This window comes from Salvelinus alpinus, chromosome 14, assembly GCF_045679555.1.
Source record: "Salvelinus alpinus chromosome 14, SLU_Salpinus.1, whole genome shotgun sequence".
Lineage (NCBI taxonomy): Eukaryota > Metazoa > Chordata > Actinopteri > Salmoniformes > Salmonidae > Salvelinus > Salvelinus alpinus.
In genome coordinates this window covers 13,905,905-13,928,811 of record NC_092099.1, presented here as the reverse complement: position 1 = coordinate 13,928,811, position 22,907 = coordinate 13,905,905, and the positions used below count along the sequence as shown (strand labels likewise).

Sequence of the window (22,907 nt, the reverse complement as noted above, 5' to 3'; positions counted from 1 at the left end):
TGTTTTTGCTTTTTCATTATGGGATGTGTAGATTGATGAGGGATTTAAAAAATATATATTCATTCTAGATTCTTAATATCAATGCTTTACTAAACATAGTCAATGCATACAATTTCAATTAGTGTGTGAACGTTTCAATATTATGTCCTTACACTGGTAATTGGCATAATGTAGGCTACTTGCCGTTTTTATAACCTAAACTAAATAGATAACAGTGCAAATACTTTTGGAAAGAAATACATTTGAATGTCAAATTATGGACTGCTACAAGACAATCGGGTGTGTGACTTGATGTCAACATTTAATAGTAGCCACAACCTCCTTATGGGAGGGTGCTGTCAAGTTGGCAACTCCCAGAGTGGCATTTCCCTTCATTAAAAAGTAACAACCATGTATGTATATTTATAAATAAAAACGGTGTGGACGATACCATATCTAGATCGAGTCTATGTGGCACTGAGTTGGATGTTCATATTCATTCTTAACCTCGAAATCAGTGTCCCAAATGGCACCCTATTCCCTATGTAGTGAACTACTTTAGACCAGGAACATTTGGGACATCACCATGTCTGCTCTCGTATATAATGACATGTTAATAAGGTGTACAATTAAGATTTATTGAAGATTAAGATTGAACTCTGTGACATTTATTGCAAAGCAATACGTCTTTCTTTAGAGTGTTGAAACAGAGTCACTGTTTTCATTGCATTGTAAGAAAAACACAATAACTCTACAACAATGTGTTTTGTATTGTAATCACGTTTATAAAAAGCACTGTCTCTCATCCCTCCAAAATTCCATTTATAATTACATCCAAATACTTACCTAAGTAATAATGCTTGATAACAAAACACATCAAAAAAGATTTAGCAATAATACACCCACACACTGCACTCTCTCTCGCTAAAACATTTATGTTAAGACCGCAAAGCTGCCCGAGCTTTGTCCAAGATGTCCTTCCTCATCTTTGGATAATTGGGATGAGCATCCAAAACCTAAACAAAACATGAATATTTAGTTTATGCATATGATATTATTCAATGACAACACGTAAACAAAAATCACAATTCAACAAAAATAACATGTGAAGCTACGATTTCAACTTACCTTATGACAGACATCTATGGCATCAACATGCCTCTTTGCTTTCAGGTAGTTGAATGCAAGCTTGTATCCTGGGACAAACACATACTACTATTCATGGACTGTTGTATATTTACATTATTTTTTTTTAAATCTAATGGCAGCATGTACAAGATGTCCTTAAACATACCTATCGTGGGGTTCGTTTGGTTTCCATATTTCCAAGCCATTTCATAGTTCAGCGCTGCATCCCGGAATGCCTGCTCCTTCTCCATAATGTAGCCCATGTATTCATAAGCTTTACAGCAGGACTGTGAAAATTAACAATGACTGTTACCGTGAGTGACTCAAACTCATTCGGATACATTTTTGATCAAGGGTATGCATTGACCTTATTATGGCGAAGGCATCTCTTCAAGAGGTCCCCGGCCATGTCATATTTCCCTGACTGGATGTAGATGTCGGCCAGAAGCAGCCAGCTCTTCTCAAACTCGTCAGCGTCAACAATGCTCCAGTTCATCTTAGCTACGCGTTTGAGCTGGTTCCTGGCTCGAGGGGTTTGTTTGAGAATCATGTAGGCTGTCGCCATGGCTAGCAGTGCAGGCACATGGTCCTTCTAAGTTAAAACAGAGAGCTCTGGTTAGTTCGGTGTCATTTTACAGCGAATCAGGTCTAACATTTCCCTCTATTTCTATGAAGTAGACAAGAGTATCCAAAAATGCAAACAAAGGCTTCCTTGTCAGCAAGGAGGATTCAATTTGCGCAACAGGATATTATCTTACACAAGTTATCTTACTATGTTAAAGACATAGTAAGTTACTCAATAAATAAGCTGTTAAGGAAACCTCCAAAGTCAGCATCAAGAAAGTGTAAAGCAAAGAGAAAGCCTAAGATAATTCACCCGTGTAGTGATGTTAGATTTGCTAAGGGTGTGTGTGTGAACACTTATGTACACCATCTAGAGTTGATTTACCTCATTGTTTGCAATCTCTGTGAAAACATTCAGGGCTTTCTCGACGTTGGCTTTCTGCTTGGTGGCCAGAAAGCAGTAGTTCTCTAGGATCCGTAGTTGGACGTGTCCACCGGCTGTCTGGGGCTTTAACTCATTCAGGAGCTTCTCTGCTGTCCTCACGGCGAGCTGCTCTGACTCCTGCTTCTCAGTAGAGTTCCTGAGCATAGATGAAAATGGAAAAGGAAGTGCATTTACATCAATGACAGCCAGATAAATGAGCAAGTATAACATGGACATAAGAATTTGTGTTTTAGCTAAGATATACACTGAGTGTACAACACATTAAGAACACCTTCCTAATATTGAGTTGCACCCTTCCCCCCCTCTTTGCCCTCAGAACAGCCTCAATTCGTCGGGGTATGGACTCTATAAGGTGTCGAAACAGTTCCACAGGGATGCTGGCTCATGTTGACTCCAATGCTTCCCACAGTTGGCTGGATGTCCTTTGGGTGGTGGACCATTCTTGATACATGCAGGAAACTGTTCATCTACACTGATTGAAGTGGATTTAACAAGAGACATCAATAAGGGATCACAGCATTCCCCTGGTCAGTCTATGTCATGGAAATAGCAGGTGTTCCTAATGTTTTGTACACTCAGTGTATAGTCACTGTAAGCATTAAAAAAACATCTCCACAGCTAATATTCAGCTGTTCATTGAAATACATAGCTGAATGGAACTCCATGTTCCTCACGCAAAAAGTAAATCCACCTCCAAGAAAGGTGAAATGCGATAGACCATATGACTGGACAGGAAATAGAAAGCATCAACTGAATGTTAAATGTGTTTCCTGTCAGATATTTTGTCTGTATTGTCTACTTGTTTAATGTTTGTGAAGTCTTGATTTGTGGTTATTTATAATGTCTTCTTAATTGGTGTTGGAGCCCAGTAAGATTAGCTAGCGTTACAGCGTTAGCTAATGGGGATCCTAATAAAAATGACAAAAATAACAAATTACTGCACATGTAACACACCCCATGTCACCATCTAGGTTCTCAAAGACTTCTCCTCCCATGGTGTCATTGTCTGGGTTAAGACAGATCTCAATCATGTTGTACACAGCATTCTGCCCCCAGTCGTTGTCTTTCCGTGCCTTGTTGAAGTGTCGCAACCCATCATTGGGTTCACCTGTGTACCTGGGCAACAAATACAACTTAATTATTTAAAAAAAGACACCATAATCAATCTAGCTAAAGATACTTTTGACTAATGCACTTACCACAGATAAAGTCCTTTGCAGTAGTTAAACCCAGGGTCAAACTTTGCCCTGGAGGAATGTTTTTCAGCCATCTCCAGAAACCTGGGAACTTCCTCTAACTTCCCAGCTCTCCTCAGCAGGTCGATTAGACGTGATAGTGTTGGGTAGTTGTCTGGCAGGAACATATGGGAAAGACATTACTTCCCTTCCAGGGGAGGTCAAATCAGCAGTGCATATTTACATTGAGGTTCTTACGCTTCCTTTTCAAGCTTTACAAATCTCAATTTAAATTCTATTTCAGGGGGGAAGTTGTGTATTCAGACCTAAGAGAAACAGAGACCTGTCACACCTGGTTTGCGCTCCAGTAGCTGCTGAAAGTGGAAAACGGCTTGCTCATAGTCCTGCTTCCTGAACATCAGGTCAGCCATCATCTACGAGGAAACAGAGAAGTTCGGAAAACAATCAAGTTTTACAATAGGATTTTCCTTTGGGACTTGACAGAAATGGCATATAAATAGAACTAACCAGTGTTGCATCTTCATTGACCTGGTCACTCTTCAGAAGGACACTGCATTGCTGTTGGCAGCCATCCACATCATCTAGAGTGAGGTACAACCGCGCCAGCTCCAGCATCACCTGGTAACAATGAAAGCATTCAATTGAATTAAACTTTTTTAACCAATTACGTTCTAGCATCATAACTATAATACCATTTCCTATGAGCAATTGTTGCAGTATGCCCTGCTGGCATTAAACATACATTTACACATTCATAATAATTTATTTGAATGTAATTATAAACATTTATTGATTATTAACATGATAAACTACTGTAATATGCAAATGAGCAAATACAAAAACTGCATAGAAAGAAAGGGATGCTGGGGATTCACAAATACAGCTGCAGGGAGCACACACTGAAGGCTTGATTCAGCTGCACCGACCTTGCCATCACTCTCACAATAGACAAGAGCTTCTTTGTAGAATTTCACTGCTCTCTCATAGCCTCTAAGACTCGTGTAGTGTTTAGCGATCTCGCCACAGATCTCTGCAGCGAGCTGCTTCTGCATGGAGACAGCGTCTGGCTGCTCCAACTGCACCCGCTTCAACACCTTGGCCTGCACATCCCGGGCCTAAAAGAAAACACAAGTCTGGGCTCAGAGCATAGCTAAGAAATAGCAATGTTGTGAATTATGCATGTATTTTAGAGGAGACAGATTTTCAATCTTAGAAATGATCATAATAATATATTTCAGTTATTTCAGTTTCTCTCATTGCTTAGCATAATGGCTATTACAATATCAGAATACTTACTCGTTGCAAGGAAAGTAAAGCATCCTCGTTTTTGTCAACCTTGCCTTGGATCTTGGCCAACAGGACCAGATAGCGACAATCATCGGTCAGCAACGGCAGCTCATTTACTAGACAAAACAACACAAGGTGACGAGTGAGAAGTCGGAAAAGCGCTATATAAGTAACTATGTATTATCATTGTAATTTATGAACAGCAACAAAACATAGAATTTAACATACAAAATGTTCAAAACTGTAGCAATGATGTCCAGCTTACCTGGTTCATGGGCGAGAGCCTCTTGCAAAACTTTCTCACACCTCTCGTACTGTCTCATCTTCATAAGCAGTTCAGCCAGGTCATATCGCAGGAAGTTCTGCTGCTCAGTCTTCAGAGCAGCTTCATAGTAATTGATTGCCTGTGAATAACAGTGGTGAATCATACAGCTATTGACTACTATAGATTGATCTTTGAATGAATTTTTTCTTACAGGCCTGCTACACTGGATACGTAACTTTTGCAGTGCGTGCGCCATCGCGCTCATGTAGATTTTTTTCCACCCGCCACTAGACGTGATCAGGACACGTAGGTTGAAATATCAAAACGAACTCGGAACCAAGTATATTAATTTGGGGACAGGTCGAAAAGCATTAAACATTTATGGAAATGTAGCTAGCTAGCTTGCTGTTGCTAGCTAATTTGTCCTGGGATATAAACATTGCGTTGTTATTTTACCTGAAATGCACAAGGTCCTCTACTCTGACAATTAATCCACTGAAGAAATGGTAAACTGAGTTCGTTTCTAGTAATCTCTCCTCCTTCAGGCTTCTTCTTCTTTGGACATTATATGGCGGTTGGCAACCAACTTTAAGATGCATTACCACCACCAACTGGACTGGAGTGTGGATCTCAGTTCATCTTTCAATCACCAACGTGGGTATATGGTCCTAAGAACAAATGAGGAGATGGGAGAGGCGGGACTTGCAGCGCATCAAGCATCACAAATAGAACCAAATTCTATTTTAGCACCTGGCTACGCAGACGCGTGCGAGCAGTGTGGGTCCAATGATTGAAGAACATGTATGTGTACATTTATTTTGCAACGCACGCGATGTGGGCGGTGTGGTCAGCATGTAAGACACTCCAATTTATTTCAAAGAAACCTGGGCATAAGGAGCACAGCTGTGAAAGGATTGCATTACTTAGCATAAAATTACGCTCTGGTTTTATTTGTAATAATTTGACGTGCTTGCGCGGCAAAAATGTACACATCCAGTGTAGCAGCTACTGTTTTCCCGATGCCTCAGTGTAGCTCCCCAGTTAGTATACAGACCTTGACGTAATTGTGAGTCTTGACGAGAGCTTTCCCAATCTTGCTGGCCAGAGCTCCATCTTTGGGGTTTTTCTTCAGAGCCTGTTCGTAGATTTCAATGGCCTTCTCTGGCTGTGGATAAACGGACTTGACTTAGTGACATTTAGCTGTACCGAACATTAACTGTGATGATTCAACATTCCACAGTGAGGGAGTCATGAAGGAAGATATAAGCACAATGCACAGATGTTTACTCTTTATAAATATATGCATGAATTAATAAAACACTGCATAATACTACTTCCTATGAACACACTACTGTAAAAGACCCCAAAACCCTGCAAGCCTTGCATTGCCTCGTTTTGGGCAACAACGAGATTAATGGATATTCAATTTCATACCTACCTCTTGGATATTCACATAAGCATCCCCAAGTAAAAGATATGTATGAGGACTGGGCAGCTTCTCTACTAATTCTCTGAGGAAAGACAGGAAAAATATCACATAGAATATCTAGAATAAGATTCAATCACATTATACAGACATGGGTCTGCTCTGCTCTGCTCTGAGGTTCACTCATCCTTAATGGCTTCCCAGCAGTGTCTCTGTGTGGAAAATTCTGTCAACACAAGTATAGTATCAGAGATGAGGTGATGGGCCTTCGGCTCACTTTTAAACACTGCAGGCAGCTTTGCACATTACAGCCTTGCTGCATGAGTGGATAAAGTTGAACATTTACACTTGATTTGCTGTGAACTTGTGGCCTGCATACTGTTATGGACTGACTGCTGCTATGGCATGGGTGGGTGGGCTGACACAGCAATGGGGGATGTGGTTAGTACACTGAATAAGAGACGTGGTTTCAAGAAATAATAAACTATTTGTTACCCTAAGCTACATGTCAAACACCATTAGTGAACAGCTTGTGTGCCTAACGGTCAGACTATAGCCTTTTTTATAATGCCGTGTTGTTCCTCACCTGTAACAACTGGCATAAAGGCGCTTCTCTTTCCTGTGATTCAGATATATGTTGGCCATCTTCTCCTTGGCCTGTATATAGTAGGGCTGCTCAGGGGTGATGTTTCTGAGCATGCTCAGCGCAAGCTCGGTGTCGCCACGCAGCAGAGCCAGGTCAGCATTGGCGATGGTGACACGCAGCTCCTCAGGAGTGCCCGAGAACTCGTTGATGGCGTCTTGCATCACTTTGGCGGCTTCGTGCTGAAACGTCAAACCCACATTCATGAATCAGACTTCACTGTTCAACACTGGGCAACGACATGACTGAGACAGAAGAGAATGGACAAACACTACCGGGAATGTAAGTACAATAAAATATGGAGGATCTGCATTTCATGAGTTCCTGGAAAGTACACGGTTCCTAGAAAGATGGGCATATCTCAAGATATATTGAATAATACTCTCTGTTGCTGAGCTTGTTCTCTCCATGTTCCCTTACCTGTTCTCCGTTGAGCCAGAGGGCCTCGGCGAGTTCCAGGAACACGGACACACAGTCAGCAGAGCTCAGCTCCACCTTCTTGTTCTTGGATTTGGCTGAGGCACCAGCCCTGCGGACCCCCGGCAGGATCATGGCCATCTGCAGAGTCTGGATGGCCTCTTGGAGCTCTCCCATCTTCTTCTGGGCCTGGGCCTTTATAAGGTGATACACAGGGTGCTCTCGGACCTGGCAGGGAGCAGCACAGTTATTAGAGGATGGATGTTCCCATAACAGTTCTGTTTGATCTAATATCACGTTCATCTGGAATGCTGTTCTTACCGCAAAGTTGTGACTGAGGCAAAGCTCCAGAGACTGGGAGGAGAGCTTGTAGTTGCCTTGTAAGAGGTGGATCTGTGCCATGAGCAGGTGGGCCTCAGCATGGGAGGGACATTGGTCCAGGCAGTGTTGGAGGCTGCTCTGTGCAGAGTCAATGTCACCTAAAGGACATCAGCATTGCCATCAAACCCATTAATTGTTGTCAGCCATGTTGAGAACAACTTGGCATGAAAACAGAGCAGAATTGTGTCACATGCAATTCCGTTGAAACTCACCAGACTGAAACCTAACTTTGGCCAATAGGAAGACACCTTGTAGGAGTCCAGGTACTATCTTGACCACAGTGTCCAACACAGAGGCACAGTGTTGGAGCTGAGGGGCAGGAGGCTGGCCCTGGGCTGGAGGCTAACACACACATCTCTACGATCAAGACCACATTGAATGACACGACGGGGGCTAAAAATCTATTTACGACCTGTGACAACATTTTTGTATTGTTTGTTAATCCCAGTAAATGTGGTGTCAGAAATGACTGACAGTAATCTCTATAAATGTATCTGTAGATATGCAAAGCCCCCCCCCCCCCCCCCACCTGGAGACCGGGGTTCAATCCCCAAGTTGATCTTTCCACCTTTCTCTCCTCTCCTTATCTATAGTCCCCTATAATAAAACCTTAAAATATGTATTGAACAAATGTATCCATAGACATCTCTCTCCAGACTGACCTTAGCAGGACAGAGTGCTATGTACTCCTTGACGATCTCCAGCAGGAAGTCAGGGTTGAGCTTCTCAAAGTAGTCCACCCCCAGTGGCAGGCCCTGCAGTGTGGAGAAGTGGGTGTCCACGGCATCATTCAGCAGGTTGGTGACCTCATCCTGTGACCTGCGTTTCTTCACAGCCAGCATGGCACGCAGGTACAGCAGCTCCTGACAGACAGGAAAGAGCATGCCAATGGTGTCAACAGGTTCACACAACAGTATTCAGCTCAGTAGAGCAGCTCTAACACAACATGGTTTGTAGGACCAAGGTACAGCAGAGCGTGCCAAATGGCACCCTATTACCTATATAGTGCACTACTTTTGACCAGAGCCCTATGGGCCTTTATAGTGCACTATAAAGGGAATAAGGTGCCATTTGGAATGTACCCAGAGTCTCCTCTATAATACTTAAGATCCACAGGACCAGCTGTTACTCACCGGTTACTTATCCAAGCTGATGTCACTGTTAAGGGCTTAGCAAACACAGGAAAGCCCACACATTTCTAAAGAACTACCATTACCTAAACAAAAAGCTGCCAAAAAGCTACTACATTACATTTTACATTTAAGTCATTTAGCAGACGCTCTTATCCAGAGCGACTTACAAATTGGTGCATTCACCTTATGATATCCAGTGGAACAACCACTTTACAATAGTGCATCTAACTCTTTTAAGGGGGGGGGGGGGTTAGAAGGATTACTTTATCCTATCCTAGGTATTCCTTAAAGAGGTGGGGTTTCAGGTGTCTCCGGAAGGTGGTGATTGACTCCGCTGACCTGGCGTCGTGAGGGAGTTTGTTCCACCATTGGGGTGCCAGAGCAGCGAACAGTTTTGACTGGGCTGAGCGGGAACTGTACTTCCTCAGAGGTAGGGAGGCGAGCAGGCCAGAGGTGGATGAACGCAGTGCCCTTGTTTGGGTGTAGGGCCTGATCAGAGCCTGAAGGTACGGAGGTGCCGTTCCCCTCACAGCTCCGTAGGCAAGCACCATGGTCTTGTAGCGGATGCGAGCTTCAACTGGAAGCCAGTGGAGAGAGCGGAGGAGCGGGGTGACGTGAGAGAACTTGGGAAAGTTGAACACCAGACGGGCTGCGGCGTTCTGGATGAGTTGTAGGGGTTTAATGGCACAGGCAGGGAGCCCAGCCAACAGCGAGTTGCAGTAATCCAGACGGGAGATGACAAGTGCCTGGATTAGGACCTGCGCCGCTTCCTGCGTGAGGCAGGGTCGTACTCTGCGAATGTTGTAGAGCATGAACCTACAGGAACGGGTCACCGCCTTGATGTTAGTTGAGAACGACAGGGTGTTGTCCAGGATCACGCCAAGGTTCTTAGCACTCTGGGAGGAGGACACAATGGAGTTGTCAACCGTGATGGTGAGATCATGGAACGGGCAGTCCTTCCCCGGGAGGAAGAGCAGCTCCGTCTTGCCGAGGTTCAGCTTGAGGTGGTGATCCGTCATCCACACTGATATGTCTGCCAGACATGCAGAGATGCGATTCACCACCTGGTTATCAGAGGGGGGAAAGGAGAAGATTAATTGTGTGTCGTCTGCATAGCAATGATAGGAGAGACCATGTGAGGATATGACAGAGCCAAGTGACTTGGTGTATAGCGAGAATAGGAGAGGGCCTAGAACAGAGCCCTGGGGGACACCAGTGGTGAGAGCACGTGGTGCGGAGACAGATTCTCGCCACGCCACCTGGTAGGAGCGACCTGTCAGGTAGGACGCAATCCAAGCGTGGGCCGCGCCGGAGATGCCCAGCTCGGAGAGCTTCACTAAGCTTCACTAGATGACCAAACACTAGATATTAATGTCAAAAGTAGAATTAGAAATATAATACTTCGGCGAGGACTTTGAACTGGATTGAACAGAGCAATATCTCTCTATCAGCCTTACCCCTGATTTCCCGATAGACTGCTGGATCTCTGTGAGAAACTCCAGCTGTTGCTCTGCATCCTCCAAGTTTCCCTCGATCAGCTGGCACCTGATAATACCTGGAAATACAGATCAGATGTTTTTACAATCTACATCTAAAGGATTTACAACTTCATTATTTGTTTATAGCTGGTTTATAATATTATAATGAAGAATAAACGTTACCAAATTCTATATAGTTGATGTCGGAAGTTTACATACATCTTAGCCAAATACATTTAATAAACTCAGTTTTTCAGAATTCTTGACATTTAATCCGAGTAAAAATTCCCTGTCTTAGGTCAGTTAGGATCACCACTTTATTGTAAGAATGTGAAATGTCAGAATAATAGGAGAGAATTATGTATTTCAGCTTTTATTTCTTTCATCACATTCCCAGTGGGTCAGAAGTTTACATACACTCAATTAGTATTTGGTAGCATTGCCTTTAAATTGTTTAACTTGGGTCAAACGTTTTGGGTAGCCTTCCACAAGCTTCCCACAATAAGTTGGGTGAATTTTGGCCCATTCCTCCTGACAGAGCTGGTGTAACTGAGTCAGGTTTATAGGCCTCCTTGCTCGCACATGCTTTTTCAGTTCTGTCCACAAATGTTCTATAGCATTGAGGTCAGGGCTTTGTGATGGCCACTCCAATACCTTGATTTTGTTGTCCTTAAGCCATTTTGCCACAACTTTGGAAGTATGCTTGGGGTCATTGTCCATTTGGAAGACCCATTTGCGACCAAGCTTTAACTTCCTGACTGATGTCTTGAGATGTTGCTTCAAAATATCCACAGAATTTTCCTACCTCATGACACCATCTATTTTGTGAAGTGCACCAGTCCCTCTTGCAGCAAAGCACCCCCACAACATGATGCTGCCACCCCCGTGCTTCACGGTTGGGATGGTGTTCTTCGGCTTGCAAGCCTCCCCCTTTTTCCTCCAAACATAATGATGGTCATTAAGGCCAAACAGTTCTATTTCTGTTTCATCAGATCAGAGGACATTTCTCCAAAAAGTACAATCTTTGTCCCCATGTGCAGTTGCAAACCGTAGTCTGGCATTTTATGGTGGTTTTGGAGCAGTGGCTTCTTCCTTGCTGAGCGGCCTTTCAGGTTATGTCGATATAGGACTCGTTTTACTGTGGATATAGGTACTTTTGTACCCGTTTCCTCCAGCATCGTCACAAGGTCCTTTGTGTCACGCCCTGACCTTAGAGAGCCTTTTTTATGTCTCTTTTTGGTTTGGTCAGGGTGTGATTTGGGTGGGCATTCTATGGCCTTTACTTCTATGATTTTGTGTTTCTATGTTTTGGCCGGGTATGGTTCTCAATCAGGGACAGCTGTCTATCGTTGTCTCTGATTGGGAATCATACTTAGGCAGCCCTTTTTCCCACCTGTGATTGTGGGTAGTTAACTTTGTTTGTGGCACTATAGCCCTGTAAGCTTCACGGTTGTTTCGTTCGTTTGTTGTTTTGTTGGCGACATTTTAAATAAAAAGGAAAATGTACGCTCACCACGCTGGACTTTGGTCCACTTCTTTTGACGGCTGTGACACTTTGCTGTTGTTCTAGTAACCGAAGATCGAATCCCCAAGCTGACATGGTGAAAATCTGTCGTTCTGTCCCTGAACAAGGCAGTTAACCCACTGTTCCTAGGCTGTCATTGAAAATATGATTTTCTTCTTAACTGACTTGCCTAGTTAAATAAAGATAAATAGATACCCGTATTATTAGGAACCTGGTTGCAGTTCCTGTGGCTTCCACTAGATGTCAAGTCTTAAGAAATTGGTCGATGTTTTTCTTTTGAGAAATGAAGAAGTAGTGCTATTCATTCCATGTGTCACTCTGAAGGTCCCTACTATTTTCGTGTGCGTGAACAGGAGTGCGCTCCGTGTTATTTTTCATCGGTATTGGAAACAGATTATCCCGTCTTAAATTTTATCGATTATTTACATTTTAGGATACCTGAGGTTGGATTAGGAACGTTGCTTGAAATGTTTGGACCAAGTTTACAGGTAACTTATTAGATACTTTGTAGTCATGTTGGGCGAGTTGGAACCGGTGTATTTCTGAATCAAACGCACCAAATAAATGGACATTTTGGGGATATAAAGAAGGAATTTATTGAACAAAACGACCATTCATTGTGTCACTGAGACATTTGGGATTGTAAAAAGAAGATCTTCAAAGGTAAGGAATTTATTATATCGTTATTTCTGACTTTTGTGTCGCACCTGCCTGGCTGAAAAATTATTTTCATGTGTTTGTATGCAGGGCGCTGTCCTCAGATAATTGCATGGTCTGCTTTCGCCGTAAAGCCTTTTTGAAATCTGACATGGCGGCTGGATTAACAAGAAGTTAAGCTTTATTTTGATGTATTACTTATATTTTTGTGAATGTTGAATATTGATATTTCTGTAGTTTGAATTTGGCGCTCTGAAATTTCACTGGATGTTGTCAAATCGAACCCGCTAAAGGGATTGGCGCGTGAAGGGATCACTAATAGGTTAAATAAAGGTCAAATAAAATACATTTTCACACCAAAGTAAGTTCATCTCTAGTAGACAGAACGCGTCTTCCTCCTGAGCGGTATGACGGCTGTGTGGTCCCATGCTGTTTATACTTGCATACTATTGTTTGTACAGATGAACGTGGTACCTTCAGGCGTTTGGAAATTGCTCCCAAGGATGAACCAGACTTGTGGAGGTCTCCAATTTTTTTCTGGGGTCTTGGCTGATTTCTTTTGATTTTCCCATGATGTCAAGCAAAGAGGCACTGAGTTTGAAGTTTGAAGGTAGACCTTGAAAAACATCCACAGGTACGCCTTCAACTGACTCAAATTATGTAAATTAGCCTATCAGAAGCTTCTAAAGCCATGACATAATTTTCTGGAATTTTCCATGCTGTTTAAAGGCACAGTCAACTTTGTGTATTTTAACTTCTGACCCACTGGAATTGTGATACAGTGAAATAGTCTGTCTGTAAACAATTGTTGGAAAAAATGAATTGTCATGCACAAAGTAGATGTCCTAACCGACTTGCCAAAACTATAGTTTGTTAACAAGAAACTTGTGGAGTGGTTGAAAAACGAGTTGTAATGACTCCAACATAAGTGTATGTAAACTTCAGACTTCAACTGTAGGTATAGAATTACATGCATAGCTACATTACAGCTAAAAAGTTTGAGATCTATGGCATATGTCTAAACAATCAGGGAAGCCTGTCTCACCTGTCAAAGCCGAGACACTTGTTTCGTCCAGAGTCATGGCAGTCTTGTACCACTTCATAGCCTCTTTGATTCTTCCCTGCAGAACAAACTGGTAGCCCAGCTCTGTGGCCAGATCAGAATCCCCTTGGGCCTGGGAGAAGGCTCTGTCCACCATGATGTGGGTCTGCTGAATCACTTTCTCATTTCTTCCACACTAGCAAATGACAACAGAGTTAAGTCTTTGTGTATACCTCATGTCAGACATGCAATTGTCCTGGTTCAGGGACTGTAATGTTACAAGGTGAAGTGAAAGGGTTCTCGATCTATTCAGAGGTGACACCTAGTCACAGTAGTTTCCATGTAAAAATTTTTTTTATCAAAAACCATTAAAACACTGAATAGAGTGTCTTATAAGCCCATGTGGGCTGGGCATCCTGAAGATGCAATACGCTCGAATAATAAATCAAATTAGTCTTACCACCCGTGTGAAAGCCAAGGACATCCTGTAGAAAAGCTCTGGGCTGTGAGGCTCTTGGGCGTCCAGGTTGCTGACGAGACTTGAGAGCAGATTTAGTGACTGCCAAAAGTAAAAAGGGTATCCCATTTGACCACGTACACATCATGGGAATCATTATGTACCATTCACACGTAGTTGTGTGGTGACAGGTTGAAGTGCATGCTAGCTGATCCCTAAGACTTCCAGTCTTTGCGGCAACGCTAGTTAGCAGTGGCTCGAAACTACCTCTAACTTTCTTCATACTGGAAGCAGAGATATAAAAAATGGTATCCACGAGTTCATCTGACTCTGGGGAAATATATAAAGGGCTTCATTGCCAAAATCCCGAACCATCCCTTTAACTCTTAATGTTTGGAAATTACCTCTGTGATGTCCCCCTCTCTGCATAAGGAGTGAAGAGCGAGCATTCTCAGGGCTTCTAGGTTGTTTTTATCCCTCTGCAAGAGCCTAGAATGGGACAGGAAACATCTCTTTAATGATCAGCACTGTTTGTTTGATGCTAATGAAAATGTGGTGTTGTCAGAGTATTGTATTCGTTTCTTCCCATGATGGCTTATATGCCCGACAAGGCTGGAGGAAAGGGAGAGAGAATACAATCTAAGGAAGAACACCCACTTAGACAATGAGAAAAGAGAGAACCGGACTGTGCACTGCATGTGTCCATTCCTGTTCAAAGAGCTATGGCTAAGCAGGGCTAAACCAGTGGCTCTGGCCTTGGGCTTAGTCCCCTTAGAAATGGGCTCCACCTGAGTGATCCTCCTTCCTGCAGTTCATAGAACCTGGAGAAGTGCATCCTGGGAAACGTGTGGCTCTAGCGCTTCAGCTCAAAAGCCTTTTCATATTCCCTGGCTCTGGCCAGGGTCCAGCGGGCGAGCAGTCAGGAACAATGGCTCAGTCATTATGCCACTGGTTCCAGGCATCACGCTCCATTTTAATTTGCACTTCAATACGGGCCACTTGCAAAGGCTGACTGGCTCGTTCTTTATATGGCTGCTATTGATTGACCAAATCCATCAATGAACGTATTTATTTGATCCAAACAAATCTTTACAAACTAAGATTAAAGCCAGCTATTATTTCCAGTGTCATTAGCTTAAGTAACAAGAAAACAGAAATTCTAGAGCAAAATCACCTCTAATATGAGATACTATACCTCTGTGCTGCATCTACAGTTTGCTCCCAGTCCTGCAGCGTCAATAGAAGCTTCATCTTCTTGATAAAGGCAGGAAGGAACCCAGGGAAACTAACAATCACTTGGTTGACTGTCTCCAAAGCTCCAGAATAATTATGCCGATACTCATAGTAATGTGCCTGAAACAGATAAAATATCACACAATTTATGGACATGTTGAGGGAAAGTAAAATGCACTGTTGTACATCTGTTTCAAAAGCAAATTACTCTCCACAAAGAGCAAAAGATAGCAAGCTAACAATTGGTCTCACTGTATTACCACAGATAAGGCAACATAGAGCATTGGCATTTCAAAACGGTCCATTCAATATTCAAGATATGGTACAAATTGAGAAACAGGTTGTGTTAGTGAATAATAGCCTCGGTCATCCTAGTGAGGTTGTGGGATACAGAGAATCCAGCACAATGGGGGATTATCATGCAGGCACAATAACTAGGTGCCACATGAAATATGAGACGTGACAAAGACCTCAACAATGTCTCCAATATCTTAACATCTCTTCTCATTGCAAGTGAAGTAATCTATTCATGGCAACACAAGGGTTGTGTGCCTTCTTACCTTTCCCATCAGAGCGAAAACATCTGCTTTCTCTTTCAGGCCTTCGTCAAAGTATTTCCCAGCCTTCTTGGCATATGCATCCTTACCAGAGGTCAGATCTATCCAGCCTTTAAGGATAATCCCCTGAACAACAGACATTAATCCAAATGTTAGAAGGGTAGACAAATATAAATCAGAGTAGACCTCTACCTGGTTTTCAAGTAATTCCACTCAAAATGCTCCTAAAACAAATTCTCAAATAGCCTAGTGCTGACAAAGGCCATCCATAGGCAACCCTATAGTGGGCATAATTTCATCCATTTAACTGTTTGAGGTATGTATACAGTGACACTTGCAGACTTCGTAAGTTTTTGCAAATGCATCTTCAAAAGAAAAAAAATATTTGATACAAGTTGAGAGAAACATAACCAAACTCACTTCTCGGGAACCATTAGAGACTTTGATCATCCTCTCTATGTATTCCCTTGCTTTGTCATTTCGTCCCAGAAGCCAGAGGAACATCCCAGCGTAGTAGAGACCCTTAGGTGTTGCACTTTTACGGTCCTCTTTCACCTTGGCATCCAGTTCCTGAATGACATCTCGATCTGAAGTCAACATAAAAAGTTAAGTGTATAGATTCAGCTACAAAAAAAATACACAGAGACATAAACATGGATCAAGACAAATATGGGTTTACCTGGGTTGGGCCTTTTCTTTTCAGCAAAAACAAGAGCCATGAATGTACAGAGGGACATATCTCTTCTATCTTTTATCGTCTCAAACTCATGGATGGCTTCCTGAATTTGATCTAAAACGAAACATATAAATCATTTGTATTTATTATGGATCCACATTAGCTGCTGCCAAAATTAAGGCAGTTATACATTTTTTTTAAACATTACAATACAGGTTTCACAACACACTGTGATTGATATTACATGAAACAGATATACAGGTCCAAAAGTATTTGAACAGTGACAGATTTTTTGTTGATTTGGCTCTGTACTCCAGCACTTCGGATTTTAAATGATACAATGACTATGAGGTTAAAGGGATACTTCGGTATTTTGGCAATGATGTCAGATTAATTTATGGATACTATTTTTATGTCTCTGTGTCCAGTATGAAGAAAGTTAGTGGTAGTTTTGTGAGACAATGCTAACTAGCGTTAGCACATTGACTGGAAGTCTATATTCTTATTTACAATAAAAGTGACTCCAAAATTAAGTGTGGGGGGGGGGCTGCTATGTACAAAAAATGCTGCAATTTCTAAACGGTTAACCAGATATGGATGAAATTACCCTATAACTAAAGCTGACAGTTTGCAATTTAACACTTCTATTGCCTCTCCCTCTACGATACGCACTTCCGGTTTGGTTTGGAGCGAGTAGTTGCATTCCGCTTTGCTCCACAGGTAGTATTACAGGTAGTATTACATTTAATTTCATTACAGTACAACAGTTTGATTTGTTTGATCTTAGCTGGCTACATAGCCGTCTTTGTATCCAAGATAATTGTGTAGTCTAGAGTAATTGTCGAGGTTACCTAGCCAGTTAGAGGTTACCTAGCCAGCTACACTTTCAAACAAAGTCAACAACGCAGCCACTGCTAGCTAGCCTATTTCACCAGCCAGCAGTACTATATCATTTTAGTCAATAAGATTTTTTGCAACGTAAGCTTAACTTTCTGAACATTCGAGACGTGTAGTCCACTTGTCATTCCAATCTCCTTTGCATTAGCGTAGCCTCTTCTGTAGCCTGTCAACTATGTGTCTGTCTATCCCTGTTCTCTCCTCTCTGCACAGACCATACAAACGCTTCACACCGCGTGGCCGCTGCTACTCTAACCTGGTGGTCCCAGCGCGCACGACCCACGTGGAGTTCCAGGTCTCAGGCAGCCTCTGGAACTGCCGATCTGCGGCCAACAAGGCAGAGTTCATCTCAGCCTATGCTTCCCTCCAGTCCCTCGACTTCTTGGCACTGACGGAAACATGGATTACCACTGATAACACTGCTACTCCTACTGCTCTCTCCTCGTCTGCCCACGTGTTCTCGCACACCCCGAGAGCTTCTGGTCAGCGGGGTGGTGGCACTGGGATCCTCATCTCTCCCAAGTGGACATTCTCTCTTTCTCCCCTGACCCATCTGTCTATCGCCTCCTTTGAATTCCATGCTGTCACAGTTACCAGCCCTTTCAAGCTTAACATCCTTATCATTTATCGCCCTCCAGGTTCCCTTGGAGAGTTCATCAATGAGCTTGACGCCCTGATAAGTTCCTTTCCTGAGGATGGCTCACCTCTCACAGTTCTGGGTGACTTTAACCTCCCCACGTCTACCTTTGACTCATTCCTCTCTGCCTCCTTCTTTCCACTCCTCTCCTCTTTTGACCTCACCCTCTCACCTTCCCCTCCGTGACACAGAGAAGAGCAGTCTCAGTTGAATGACTAGTCTTGAAACCTGACTGATTTGGATCAAGAAGGTCATTCTGAGAGAGATAGCAGGAGAGCTGGCCAAGGACGGCACGTTCAAGAGTTTTGGAGAGAAAAGAAAGAAGGGATACTGGTCTGTAGTTGTTGACATCGGAGGGATCGAGTGTAGGTTTTTTCAGAAGGGGTGCAACTCTCGTTCCATGATCTCGCCATCACGGTTGACAACTCCATTGTGTCCTCCTCCCAGAGTGCTAAGAACCTTGGCGTGATCCCGGACAACACCCTGTCGTTCTCAACTAACATCAAGGCGGTGACCCGTTCCTGTAGGTTCATGCTCTACAACATTCGCAGAGTACGACCCTGCCTCACGCAGGAAGCGGCGCAGGTCCTAATCCAGGCACTTGTCATCTCCCGTCTGGATTACTGCAACTCGCTGTTGGCTGGGCTCCCTGCCTGTGCCATTAAACCCCTACAACTCATCCAGAACGCCGCAGCCCGTCTGGTGTTCAACTTTCCCAAGTTCTCTCACGTCACCCCGCTCCTCCGCTCTCTCCACTGGCTTCCAGTTGAAGCTCGCATCCGCTACAAGACCATGGTGCTTGCCTACGGAGCTGTGAGGGGAACGGCACCTCCGTACCTTCAGGCTCTGATCAGGCCCTACACCCAAACAAGGGCACTGCGTTCATCCACCTCTGGCCTGCTCGCCTCCCTACCTCTGAGGAAGTACAGTTCCCGCTCAGCCCAGTCAAAACTGTTCGCTGCTCTGGCACCCCAATGGTGGAACAAACTCCCTCACGACGCCAGGTCAGCGGAGTCAATCACCACCTTCCGGAGACACCTGAAACCCCACCTCTTTAAGGAATACCTAGGATAGGATAAAGTAATCCTTCTAACCCCCCCCCCCCCCTTAAAAGAGTTAGATGCACTATTGTAAAGTGGTTGTTCCACTGGATATCATAAGGTGAATGCACCAATTTGTAAGTCGCTCTGGATAAGAGCGTCTGCTAAATGACTTAAATGTAAATGTAAATGTAACCTCATAGTTGTGTCATTTCAAATCCAGAGTGCTGGAGTATAGAGCCAAAACAACAAATAATTGTGGACCTCCCTGTTGCTGCTTTATTTAATTGTTTTAAACTAAGCAATGGAGTACTCATTTACCTTGCATCAGGGTGCTGTAGGCATGGAAAAAGCTGAAGATTGGATCATTGCTGAATTTCCTCTGTGCCACAGCTGCAGCATTTAATACATGATTGAAATACTTCTCGTGGCAATAGTAGTTGATCAAGGCCTGGGAACAAAAACATGAAATGTAGAGCTGTGATAGAAAATAGCTTAATTTATGGCAGAGATCAAAACCACAAAAACATTTCAGAAAATACCTGAGTAAATCAAAGTAGGCTGTAAACCAACATTGTGCTGATAAAAATAAAAACTTATGGAATGCAAACGGTCAGCATGACAATACTTGTACGTAATATCCTCCATGTCCAAGTTGGCCTGTGTTACTGATGGGAAGTCGTGTGTTTATTCAACAATGTAACCAATATGCTGATGAAGACCATTCATAACCTGAATAACGTAGGAGCTTTATCCTGAATGTTTTGCCCCTTATTCTGTGAGAATAAATAAATACCTTACACGTTTTTATAATAAATGTCACTTGCATGTCATCATAACCTTATCTGCCAGGCAGGATGTTTAACTGTGCGTTTTTATTTTCAGAACTTTGAAAGAACCAAGTAGGCTACACTGCAGCTTGACATTCTAAACAAGCTAAACAGGCTACACGGTGATGTGTTGCTTTATTGTATACGTTGAGGTGAACATGTCTCAGTACAAATAGAAATTGGCTACAGCGCAACACTACAACACTTACCAGCATTGACTCTTCGTCCTCCATTTCTGCCATGGCAACGTTTCACCTCAAACTGCAGCAATGAAATAGATCTTAAATATTTAACTGAATACTGCGGCCACATGTACTCTTAAAAGGCAAGATAGAAACCGATTATAGGTAAATTTTTTGCCATCTTACAAGCACCAGTATGCGTCTTTCGTTTACTTGACAACCACCAACGCCATTTTTAAATTGTAGAGGAAGTTGAAAATCATTGGTTTAACAATAATGTTTCACAAGGTGGCGCACCAAACACGCTGAATGTAAAATACTGACCCCACCCGCATGCCGCGCTTGTGGTTCTTTGGCACAAAGGCTGTGAGAAGAGGACGCTTGTGGCTACTTTTTCGGGTTTTCTTGTTTGGACAAAAGTAACCTAGGTTCCCATCTTTAGGCTGTGACCCTTAAACCGATTCTAAGTGGTTGAGGTTTACACTAGTTACCACAAAGTAAAAATGTCTATATTAAATTCATGAAAACAACAATTTGAAGAAGATACATTTTAGAAATAGGCGGGGTCTATAACTTTGTGGCTGTGGTAACTAGTGACGACCAGTGGACGAGGAGTGTCATTTCGTTCGTAGGCAAACGGAAGACGGTCCTCCCACAGAGGTTCATTAAAGACAGTACAGTATGAAGATAGACTAAAGCTGCTTGTCCAAAATAAATCCCCGATCACACTCGTAGGTGATGTCATGGCGACGTTGATTAGCTAAACTGATACGTAGGAAACACGTCATCGGGTATAACGGTCTCTCGAACCGAACTGCGCATGTGCAGGCCGTCAACTCAAAGGCACTCCTTCGATATAAAGTTGTTTTTGACGAAAATCAAAACGTGTCACTTTCATGAGGTTGGGGTAATAACATGTTCTACTACCAAAGACATTGCCTCAAATCTAGGTTGTGCCTATAGATTTCGAGAAAATGAACAACTAAGGAAGAATTGTTCCTTTCTCTCATTGACTTCTCAAACCCCAGACCCCGGTCTGGTCTTGAAAACGTTTTGAAAACCATACACACGCTTAAAAACAACATGCTACTGATATGTTTTATTTATAAAATGTCTTGCACAACTAACTTCACTTGTTTATAGCCCTTTAAACATGTATTTGGTGATCCCCTGTCTGTAAATGTAATTTGCCTGATGACACGTGAGTGGCGAATGAGTTTCCTCGATTACCTTTGACCTTTTTCAAAAGTAGGCAAGAGAAAATATAAACGCAACATGCAACAATTTCAAATATTTGACTGAGTTACAGTTCATATAGGGAAATCGGTCAATTAAATAAATTAATAAGGCCCTAATTTATGGATTTCACTGGACTGGGCAGGGGTGCATAGGCCCACCCACTGGGGAGCCAGGCCCAGCCAATCAGAATGAGTTTTCCCCACACAAAAGGGTTTTATTACAGACAGAAATACTCCTCAGCACCCCCCATATGCACATTTTCGTGGAACAGTTTAATTTCAATAATTACGTTTTCGTTTCTCAAATCATTGTCACATGTTTAATAAAAAAATCTGATGTAAAATGCAAACTCTAAAAGTTCAAATTCAACTATGACGAGTGAACATGTCTCTGCCATATGGACACTGATAAACTGTGATCCATTGACGGCTAATGAAATGAGAGCATAGAACTCAGATAGTCTATAGGCCAATGCAGCAGTAGGCCTATAAGTCTATATGCCAATGCAGCAGTAGGCCTATAACTTCCATCATCAACTAAGTAAAATACATAAGTCTAAAGCCAACAAATAAAAACATTCATCTCTCTTCTCCGCCTGTCTGCCTCCCTTTCTACATTACCAAAAGTTTGTGGACACCTGCTCATCGAACATCTCATTCTAAAATCACCATGAGCATTAGTATGGAGTTGGTCCCCCCTTTGTTGCTATAACAGCCTCCGTTCTTCCGGGAAGGCTTTCCACTAGATGCTGGAACATTTCTGTGGGGACTTGCTTCCATTCACACACAAGAGCATTAGTGAGGTCGGGTACTGATGTTGGGCAGTTAGGCCTGACTCGTAGTCGACTTTCCAATTCATCCCAAAGGTTGGGGTTGAGGTCAGGCATCTGTGCAGGCTAGTAACTTTATTATTAGCAATGTTAGCTATCTTATCAAGCTAGCTAAAATCTAATTGGTTGAAGAATTGGTCAAAACACACACAAAAAAACACTAACACAATCATGTCAGACTTTTGACAACCCACTTCTCAGTTTCCCACTTTCCACGAGCACGTGAATGCCCCAACAGCCTTTGAGAGTACAGATCCTCCTTCTTCGTCAATGATATAATGGCGGTCCGCAAACCAATGTTAAAGGTGCTGGAGTGTGTGGTCAATCACGGTTTACAACATTACTAAATCCTCCTACCTAACTCAGTACTTCTGAGAAAATAAAAAAGAGACCTATGAACTTCTAATAGACCCTCCCTCATCCCCCAAATCCCTTCCAAACCCCCCCAACCCCAATGACCCAACACTTCAATCTTTCCCTCTCTTCAACATACTTACAACAATATAACAACACATGCTCCACCGTTTCATCGACCATACACTCCTGAAACAAACCATTCACATGCTTGCCAACCAGATGTAATGACGAGTTCAATGTACAATGTTCTAAGCGCAGTCGAGCGAACACCACCTCTTCCTTCCTAATCTGACCTTTGAGTCTTGGTCCACCGACCTTTCATTGGAGGGCATATAAATTCCGTCCTTGGGCTCAGAGTCCATCTTCACACATCTATCAAAAGGGCTCTAATCTTACATTTAGAGCAT

General features: G+C 42.9%; 1 protein-coding gene across 1 annotated transcript; it reads right to left on the bottom strand.

Moving 5' to 3' along the window:
- Nucleotides 1-741: 741 nt before the first annotated feature.
- ttc21b (tetratricopeptide repeat domain 21B) lies at nucleotides 742-20,466 on the bottom strand. The gene is made up of 30 exons (XM_071340525.1): nucleotides 20,400-20,466; nucleotides 20,103-20,154; nucleotides 19,385-19,514; nucleotides 16,493-16,603; nucleotides 16,234-16,400; nucleotides 15,817-15,939; nucleotides 15,219-15,376; nucleotides 14,428-14,512; nucleotides 14,027-14,125; nucleotides 13,570-13,762; nucleotides 10,322-10,419; nucleotides 8,394-8,594; nucleotides 7,944-8,073; nucleotides 7,672-7,829; nucleotides 7,354-7,578; nucleotides 6,877-7,115; nucleotides 6,303-6,375; nucleotides 5,919-6,029; nucleotides 4,865-5,003; nucleotides 4,609-4,715; nucleotides 4,239-4,427; nucleotides 3,820-3,930; nucleotides 3,644-3,725; nucleotides 3,316-3,466; nucleotides 3,071-3,232; nucleotides 2,057-2,252; nucleotides 1,475-1,699; nucleotides 1,274-1,394; nucleotides 1,108-1,175; nucleotides 742-995 (listed from the first exon to the last, which is right to left on the bottom strand). Exons 2-30 carry the CDS (start codon nucleotides 20,133-20,135, stop codon nucleotides 918-920), a joined length of 3,963 nt encoding a protein of 1,320 aa, XP_071196626.1. The 5' UTR covers nucleotides 20,136-20,154; nucleotides 20,400-20,466; the 3' UTR covers nucleotides 742-917.
- Between the last annotated feature and the right edge of the window lie 2,441 nt (nucleotides 20,467-22,907).

Bases quoted from the DNA above. Each gene is read 5' to 3' on its own strand.
- ttc21b (XM_071340525.1), bottom strand. From the start codon at position 20,135: ATGGCAGAAATGGAGGACGAAGAGTCAATGCTG. The intron at 15,377-15,816 runs GTAAGAAGGCAC...TATCTGTTTCAG, and splicing joins TTTTCGCTCTGATGGGAAAG to GCACATTACTATGAGTATCG. The intron at 3,726-3,819 runs GTTAGTTCTATT...GTTTCCTCGTAG, and splicing joins TCAATGAAGATGCAACACTG to ATGATGGCTGACCTGATGTT.